Source organism: Zea mays, chromosome 8 (genome assembly GCF_902167145.1).
Source record: "Zea mays cultivar B73 chromosome 8, Zm-B73-REFERENCE-NAM-5.0, whole genome shotgun sequence".
Taxonomy (NCBI): Eukaryota; Viridiplantae; Streptophyta; class Magnoliopsida; order Poales; family Poaceae; genus Zea; species Zea mays.
Window position 1 is genome coordinate 150,946,930 of NC_050103.1, and position 9,857 is coordinate 150,956,786.

General features: G+C 48.0%; 1 protein-coding gene across 1 annotated transcript; it reads right to left on the bottom strand.

Moving 5' to 3' along the window:
* Positions 1-232: 232 nt before the first annotated feature.
* On the bottom strand, positions 233-5,195 carry LOC542452 (potassium channel 5). The gene is given in 11 exon segments (NM_001112010.1): positions 233-1,122; positions 1,277-1,352; positions 1,442-1,639; positions 2,037-2,222; positions 2,309-2,341; positions 2,455-2,553; positions 2,649-2,894; positions 3,006-3,323; positions 3,402-3,459; positions 3,623-3,988; positions 5,002-5,195. Coding segments are annotated over 11 exon segments (2,664 nt in total).
* Between the last annotated feature and the right edge of the window lie 4,662 nt (positions 5,196-9,857).

Genomic DNA, 9,857 nt, shown 5'->3' on the forward strand with positions numbered 1-9,857 from the left:
CGGGCATGCACACCCTCGCCAATTCTTCAATGTGGAATGAAGAACTTCATTGGTGGCTTAATCATTGCTCTCTCCGTTTCTTTTTATTTGTCGCTGGATAGTGCAATTTTACACTATCCAGCGACAAATAAAAAGAAACGGAGGGAGTATCATGTACTAACCCAGCTTGGGTCACAAAGGGGCATATTTTCCCCATGTTGCGTGAAATTGCAATAAGAGCACTACGGCTGGCTCACTTGTCGTTCGGTCTTAATTGTGCAACATCTGGCGCCCAGTCATCACTGACGAGAACAACATGATCACCGTCTCTGATAAGCTCCACCTCATCAATCTCAGCACCCCCAGTCGTCAGGACCTTGGTAGGCTTGAAGCCAAACTTCCTCGCGCCTAGTTCGAGAAGCTCAGTCATCGACCGTGGTAAGAGCACGAGCTTCCCTGCAGCGTTCCCCTTCTCAGGACAGCCGATTGTCACCCTGACGAGGGAGCCGTGGCTGCAACCTGGACTACCTGTTCCAGCAAGGCCTTTCGAGAGCAGACGACCAGTGTCCTGGCGGGCGTGGGACGAAGAGATGACACCGAAAAGAGAATTCTGGAAGCTGACCCTCTTTCTGAGGAGCTTCTGCGGAACAACTTTGCCGCGTAGCTCAGCGTCTTCTTCATGTTTCATCTTTGGCATCGTGGGTTCGCTGTTGAACCTCCATATCGGCACAGGTGCCACTCTGCCCTTCGAGGCATGCTGCTGCCTATGTGCTTTCCGCGATCGAAAGAGAGACTGGATGTCGTCATGGCCTTGCTGGTCAGCTAGAGCTCTCGCCGACCAGCCATTGTTGTCCTGCTTGTCGATGTCAGCTCCGTGTTCCAGCAACAACTCAACCATCTGGACGTTCCCGTCACAGACCGCGCGGTGCAGCGGCGTGGTTCCGTCTTTCATTGAGCTGTTTACGTTGCCGCCGTAACGGATAATGTTCTCAAGCAGCTCAGGGTCATTTTCCTCTACAGCGACGCAAGCGTACAAGGCCACGTCTCCGGATGATAGCCCCGCACCGCTCTGTACTAGCAGCTCTACCACTGGATTCTGCTTTTCACATAAAGCCTCCCAAAGAGGCACCTTTCCTTCGGAGTCTGTAACGGATGGAAGGGTTAAAACACATGGCAAAAATATCACAAATGAAAGCATGAGTCCCTAACTAGTAAATTTAGTTTTCTTGGTGGCACGAATGACAGTAGTTCTGGTCGATCTGTAACAGATGTATCACAGCTCTAGTTTTATGCGTACCTCTAGCATTTGGATCAGCTCCGTGCTCTAGAAGAAGCTTGACACATTGTTCGTCTCCTTTGGAAGCAGCTATATGCTGTAAATAATGATTTGAACACTGTTAAATTTCTTTGCTTAACGTAAATCTGTTGGCACAAACACATATGAATCAATGGATATGCATACCAGTGCTGTATGCCCATTGTTATCCGATTCATTTGGATCCAAACCACGCTTCAAAAGTTGGTGTAGCATAAAATCATCTCCTTTGTTTACTGCAAAACAGAGAGTAACTGGCAAATCCAGACGACCCCGAGCTAGCATGTTCTCGATCTCCTTCAGAACACCCATCATTACACTGTTGTCATTCTGCTGCTTTAATAACTACAACCATAATAAAAAATTAAGAAAAATCATGATCAGTAGTAGATTTAAAACCAATGGGGTTTCAAAATACTTTATCACTATTGGTGTAGCCGGTGATTATCAGTAGTAGATTTAAAACCAATGGGGTTTCAAAAAAAAATATCATGCCACAGTTAACATGACTCAAGAACTTAATATACAGCCTAGTGATTACCAGATAATAAAATATTGAGTTTCAAATAATGTTAAGCAAGATAATACTGGGGAAATAATGGAAACCTAATCTAATTAAGTAAATGGGTTGGTTCAGATCCCTTTTGACCTTTTCTATGTCAAAACTCTACAAGTACAAATTGGATATAACTGAAATATGCAACATCAAAGAAAATTAGGAAGAATAATGTGGTTCCTGTACCCGAATAAGGTTGTTCATTATTATTGTTCCATCTGCAACATTGGATTGAACAAGGCTGAGAAAGGCAGTGCGATTCATACGCAGAAGTTGGCATAATGATTTTGTTCGAACTGTGAATAGTTGAGGCCTATAGCAAAGAACCCCAATTTCTCCAACAACATCTCCTGCCTTAGCCACTCCAACCATCTGCAGGTACCAGCATATATTGTGTTAAAAGGACAATTTGATCAATAGATTCACTGCCACTTGAGCATCAAAGAACATAAACTTGCCTGTTCTCCGCCATTTTGCAACTCTATCAACTCCTGTAGAAGTAACAAGCGTATCAGAATGACCATGTGATTTGGTTTCTGCCATATTGATAGCAAAACTGCTACTTTTCTTCCCAAAATTTATTTATGCATAATGGTATCCTTACCGCGCTACCAGTAACTAAAATATAAAAGTCTGTGGGTGCTTCATTCTGCAAAATCACGTCTTCCCTAGGTGGAAAATATTCAGCTTTCATCTCAGAAACCTTTTCCATGGAATAACACAAAGCAAGAAAATTACATTATGAAGCAGTAGCAAAACATTTTAAATGGATACAAAATGGAATTTTCATAGCCTCACCAGTTGAAAAATGAGGTCATTGGACACCCCTTCAAACAAGTAAACCTTTTGGACAAGATTGAAAAATAGATACTGAGAAATGCTGGATCTTATAGCCTTAGGGAGGACATCGAGCGTTTCTTGTTGTTGAAGACCTTCTGAATCTGTCCTGAACTTCAAGCAAAGATGTGAGATCATCTGATCTTGGAGCCGACTTGGTAATTGATTCCTTAGTGCAAAGCTGGTCGCTGCCTGAATTGTATCTCTCTTTCGTCCAAAACATAACAGGAAAAGTAAAGTATTAGGTGCAACTTCAATATGACCCTTATAAAGGTTGGTATCAGCCAAGACTAAACAAAAAGGTGAAAAACGGCTCACATATTTTCGAGTACGGCTGGTGCCATGGACAACCAGATTGGTCATGTTACCAATCAAATAGGCAGTCAATCCAAGGTTGAATAACATGTAGAAAATGTTGAATATCATTTCCCTTGTGTTCTCCGCGTGCAAATCACCATAACCCACAGTGGTAAGCGTAGTGATTGACCAATATACTGACACTACATAGCGAATCCACAAACCCCGCTGATGAAAATCTGGCATTGAATTACCAATCCACGTATCTGTTGGGGTAGGATACATATCAGCGAGAAGATAGTAGAAGCATGCCGAACAGTGGACCGCAAAAAGTGTGACCTACAAGATCCGAGGTAAGCAAATAAGATGTCATTCGTCAACAATATTACAGGAATCTCAAATGGACTGATTACTTACACATATGAGCTTTGCGCATCGAACCCAGAAGTAATTGAAATGTCTATCTTTCTCCAATCTAGAAAGTAAGAAGTTTAGGTGAAACATTAGCTAGCCTTGTTAATAACAACAAGACAAACAGTGATAAATTGCACTGCACAAATTGATTATCATACAACAAAGCATTAGTCTCATATACACATACACATGTGCTCAAAACACATACACCATTGTTAACATACCTAGCAAAGAGAGAGCTGACTCTACGGAGACGCCATAGACGAAGCATGTTGAAAAATCCATATGACCTGAGGTCTGGTGGTAGTATCTTCCGAGCAAATTCACTCGGGATGGTGGAGGCCACGTCAAGAACAAACCAACTGGTAGTATACCTCCAAGCTATTCTTTTTGGATCATCTTCAAGCAAGTATGTCATTCTATCCAAGTAAGCTACAAAGAAGGTCAGGATGATGTCCACTGCGAAGAACGCATTCACGACATTGTCCACTGCAGCTAGGGCGCCCGTTGGTTTCTGAATGAAGCCAAACTCAAATGGGGAAACCCATGCAGAGTATACCACAAGGATTATGAGAAAAGTCTCCCAGCATCTGCATAGAATTAATAACCATCAGAACCATTTTTTCGTGTTGTAACTAAAAATATCATTTTTTTAGTTTTTACCAGCAAAATCGTCCTGCTCATGCAAGGGTGAAGCAATAATATCCATGCAAAAATTAGTTTTGGTTGCAAGTAAATTATGAAATTATGGGAAAAAAACAAACGCAGCCCTCACTGATTTAGAAAAACAAAGTAATAAACTAAAAAGCACCCCAAAAAATTGACAGTGGTAAGAAAAACGGGCAAAACAAAAGCTACCCTGGAAAACGCAGTCGCAGACATATACCACCCACCGTAACTAACAATTCAGTAAATTATAAAACGATTCAGAAAAGGTTTTCCACCAGAATTCCGGAAATGAGCACTTTGCACAACTAATAGTTGCAGAAAGAAGCGCAGGACGGTAAATCGAGAAATGCAGATACGTCACCATCGATATCATGAACGAGTAAACAAAATCAAAGCAGAAGTGCGACCACTAAAAAAGGCAAAACATAAACATACCAATTATTGCAGTAAAAAGGGAAAATAATTATTCAGTCCAGGTCAAACCAAGAAAGCAGTAATAAAAATCTATAAAGATCAATTATATCTGTTTACAATCGAAGAGAATTGACGATAAAAAGAAAGGAAGCAAAGAAGACAGTGCACAGATATCAATAACTTTGAGCGACAAAAAATAATTCAGAAGCGACCATTCTAATTCATGGAAACATATTTGGAATTCAACAGTTAGTGAATCACATACGAAGAGAAAGCTCGGCCGCTATCTTCAACAACTACCAGAATTACAATACAACCAACTCATCGCCGACCATCACCAAAATTAAAGCAGGCAGAGCAAGCCACCGGTGAGGCAAAAGCATCAGGCCAGCAATGCAACAACAAGGAGCCACCTTCCAATCCAGCCCGCAGAGATCGACGGTAGGCAGGACGACACAGGCAAGCAGAACCGAACGGGAGCTAATAACGAGGAGGACGCCGCGAAAAGAAAAGAAAAAACCTGTATCGGCGGTCGTAGGGCGACACGATGAAGGGCCTGAGCTTGACGCGGCGGTTGCTCCGCGCGCCGAGCGACGGCAGGATGCCGCTGGAGATGCTGTAGTGGCTGCCGTCCCACGACAGCTCACTCTCTAGCGCCGCTCTGCCGCCCCACGGCCCGCACGACGCCACCCTGGAGGGTGCGCACCCTGCCATTGCTCCCCCACCGCCTTGCCGCCGCCCAGCGGCTACGCGGTAAACCTCCCCGGGGTTTACCGGGAGAGGGATGGGTGGGTAGGAGCGCCGCGCGCCCCGAATCTGGCAGCCCGTGCGTAATTAGCTAAGGATCGGGTTGTCTAGTCGGTCTCCCCCTCGTGGTGCTATCTATTTTCAGCTTTTGGGCGGCAGCGCGCGCGGCTGGGCGATGGCAGGCCGCAGAACGCGGCCGAGGGAGGAGAGCTGGAGCCTGGAGCGGACAACGGAGTTGGTGCGGGAGCAAGCGCGCGCTCGGCGCCATTTTATGGGAGCACTCAGCAGGATGACACCGGGTGGCTTTCTGGGAAACGGGATTTGGCTTTTCCCGGCTGCGCGCGGCGCGCCCCTGGCCCCGCTCGGGCGCGAACGCGTGAGGGGTGCGGCCGTGCGGGTGCATTGGGCTGCATCTGCCTGACTGCCTCCGACTCTCCGTGACACGGGCAGGGGGGGGGGGGGGGGGGGGGGGGGGGGAGTGTTCCCTGTAGTTGTAACCAGGTGACATCATCCAACCAGCTGTCACTAGAAATTGCTTCGGTGTTTACTTTTTTTCTCGTTCGACTCTCATCTAAACACTATAAAAAATATGACCGTCATCTTTCACCCCTTCTTGTACGTCTAACCAAACAAAGCCTCCGATCCAACCTGTTAAGAGAAACAGAACGGCCTCAGCCAACCCAGCGTGTGTACCCCGTGTGTAGGGCTAGATATCGGTCGAGTTTGAGTTGACCCATTAAGCTAATGGGTTGACTTAGTTCGGCTTGTTAAGATAACAAGCCACAAAACTAGCTTGGCTTAGCTTATTTACGAGCTCGAGTTGGCTCGTTAAGCTCGCGAGTCACCACAGAGAAAAAGTATATATATCACCAAGGCAGATCTATTCATCATCTGGACCACCCTGGTGTGCCACCCGGCCAACGCGCGCCCCCTCATGGCTCTGCCCACCACGCCTGCCCAACCAGCCGATCAAGTCGTCCCGCCCGTCCAGCCAAGCCATCTCGCCTAAAATAACTTAATGTAGCCTAAAATAACTTAAACGTTACCTAGTCTTTAGAATGACTTAAAGTTACATAGAATGACTTAAATGTTGTTTGTACGTTGGAATGACTGAACCAATAACATAAAAAATGTCCGAGCAAACCCAGAAAGATGGCTAAAACAATAATAACTAAATGTTTTATAAAAAAGAATTAATATTTATGTTACGTAGACTTTAGAACGAGTTAAAATTATCTAGAATGACTTAAATATTGCCTAGTAGACGCTGGAATGACTGAACTAATAACGTAAGAAATCCACGAGAAAACTAAAAAAAAAAGGGATGAAAGAATGACACAGTCGCCCATTGCGCTGGGACGACCGAGCGAGGCAGTTGGCAGTAGTCAGCACTCACCTTTTTGGCCTCTTCCACCATCTCATCATATCACCATCTCATTATATGAATAAAAACATTCTTTCGTTACCAAAAAAAAATGGAAATTCCCCCCTTGATCTTGTCGGCTGCTGGATTATTAGCTTGCCTCTTGTGCAAAATGAAGTTATTACTGTTAGAAGTCAATGGTAGCTAGCTAGGCAGTAGCACAAACATAGTTTACTGGATATAAAAAACAGGGTCGGTCGAAAACATGCCATACATTTTTTGAGATGTTTTTTTTTGTCCTTCATTAAAGTCAAACCTTGTCTCCTTCCTATATATATCATCCCCTATGTACACATGGGGTAGCAAAAGCTAGAATTGAATATCCAGGTGAAAAAGATATTGGAAATTCGCAAGTAACCCAAATTAAAGTCGTCGATCGGACAGGCGCATGAAGATTAATTAAGAAGAGGGGAGGGGAGGGGAGGTCCACGTAAACGCCGTCATGTGCGAGAGTATATGTATTGAAGGATAATGCTTAATTAAGCAGGAGAAGACTACACACTATTCAAGGATAAACGCGTCATGGCCGCGCAGGCATTGACGTAGAAGGGATGGATGTCAACGACCATGCATCATGCATGGACGGTCGAGCACGTACGCCTGACGTACAGTGGAGCTCAGGCCCCGCCTAGCTACTCGCCTATATATATATATATATACAGCGAGCTGACGATGCTGCTATTCGATCGGAGCCTCCGGAACAGTGAGCTGACGATGGCCTTCGCCCGAATTTGTCCCACGTGATGCGTGACGTGCAACGGGACCGGAATCCCAAACAGCTAGCTAATGAACATAGGCTAGGCTAGGCTACCCGTCGACTCGAATAGACTAGCTAGGAGAGGCCTACGAAGAAGTCTCTGAGCCAAGTCGGCAAGTCGCAGTGTAATAGTACGGCACCACCAACAACAGAACATGCGGCTCGCTCGCTCATCTGGACTGGACATCTGGTAGGCCGCCGGCCGGTAGTGCTTTGCTCTACGTTCAGAAGAAGCTGGTGGGTCCCGGCTAGCCTGCCACAGCCATGCATCCCTGGTTGTATATATCGCCATCACGCTGCGATGGCGCAGCCGCGCAGGCCACTACGCAGCACGTTCCGAGGTTTCCGGTCGGCAAGCCTGGTTTTTCCACGAGGAGATGCGGATCGACAGACAGATCGAGATGGGTTGGTTGGTGGTGGTTCTATCGATCGATCGATCGACCGTCGCTCGCCCGCCCATACATATATACTCCACACCACACACAGCGTCCTCCGACATCCAATCGAGTCGGCATCCAATAAATCGGCTCCATCGGCCCACGTTTCTCCAGCGTCCTGCGTCGTCGTCGTCGTCTCGTCTGCCGGATGCCAGGACGACACTTCCATTCTTCCCCCATTGCATTTATGGTCGATCCGTCTACTCCGCCGCACGATCTCTCGCGCACGTTCGGCGTGTCCTCTCTCCTCCGGCCGCAGGCGAGACCAGATGTATATATAAGCACTGGGGCCGGGCACGGACGGGGACGGACACACAGGAATCTCTGCGCCCTTCCAGCCGAGAGGCGATCACACCGAGCGCATAGCCGGGTGCGCAAGGCGACTGTGCGTAGGCGCAGGGGCGGATCTAGGAGGGGCTGTCACACATAGGATTGTCTCGCTTGCCGCTCTTGTCTACTCATTTTTTTATGTTCAAAATGCACGTCGTAGTACGTTCGGATTCTAATGTGTACTATTGTAAGGCTACACTCATAGAACTCTAAATTTTTACCCTAAAAAGAATATTTAGATTCCCTACTCTATCCCACGATCTTATACAGTAATCTTTACTTTAAATCTCTATCCTATACCAATTATTATCCCATATTCTATTATTTATTTTTAACTCTCTCCTCTCAGCCATCCCACCACTTCCGTCTCGGGCCCCACCTCCCGTCCTATCGAGTAGCACGGAAGCAAACTCTAGAAATACGGTTTTCCTGCTCTTTAGAGTTTTTGAGTATTGCGTAGAGTACATGGATGTGGGAGTATTTTTTACTGGAAACGTGACTCGATACAGGTAGGGCCTGTTTGGGAATGCAGTTTTAAAATATTGTAGTTTTGAGATACCATAGTTTACAATTGTACATGACATAAATACTACGGTATTGCTTTACCACAGTAAAACTACGGTATTGCTCAAAACCGAGATCTGTTTGTGTCGGCGTTTCGAGACCGGGGGGTCCCTAAGCCGACGAGTGAATGTCGCTGCGTGCCCCAGCCCAGATGGGTCGAGCGCGTGGGCGAGCGCGAAGGGGGGAAGCGAGGTGGCCGGAGATGGGCGTGAGAGAGGTGGAAATCCCGCGGCCTTCGTGTTCGTCTCGCGCCCAGGTCGGGTGCGCTTGCAGTAGGGGGTTACAAGCGTCCACACGGGTGAGGGAAGCGAGCGGCCCCAAGAGAGCGCCTGTCCCGTCCTAGTCCCCGCGCGGCCAACCCTCTCTAAGAGGGCCCTGGTCCTTCCTTTTATAGTCGTAAGGAGTGGATCCAGGTGTACAGTGGGGGTGTAGCGGAGTGCTACGTGTCTAGCGGGGGAGAGCTAGTGCCCTAAGTACATGCCGATGTGGCAGCCGGAGAGATCTTGGCACCCAGCTGGTGTGATGTCGTGGCCGTCGGAGGAGCAACGGAGCCTGGCGGAGGGACAGCTGTCGGAGCGGTTGAGTCCTTGCTGACGTCCTCCTGCTTCCGTAAGAGAGCTGAGAGCCGCCGTCGTCACAGAGCTTGCGGGGCGCCATCATTGCCTATCTGGCGGAGCTAGCCAGATGGGACACCGGTCTTGTTCTCTGCGGCCCGAGTCTGCTCGGGGTAGGGTGATGATGGCGCTTCCTGTTGACGTGGCTGGCCTGCGCCCTAGGTTGGGCGACGTGGAGGCTCCTCCGAAGCCGAGGTCGAGTCTGTCTTCCATGGCCAAGGCCGAGTCCGAGCCCCTGGGTCGGGCGAGGCAGAGGTCGTTCGGTAGAGGCCAGGGCGGAGTCCGAGCCCTGAGGTCGGGCGAAGCGGAGTTCGTCGTCTTCTGGGGCTGAGCCCGAGTCCGAGCCCTGGGGTCGGGCGGAGCGGAGTTCGTCGTCTTCTGGGACTTAGCCCGAGTCCGAGCCCTGGGTTCGGGCGGAGCGGAGTTCGTCGTCTTCCGGGACTTAGCCCGAGTCCGAGCCCTGGGTCGGGCGGAGCGGAGTTCGCCGTCTTCCGGGACTTAGCC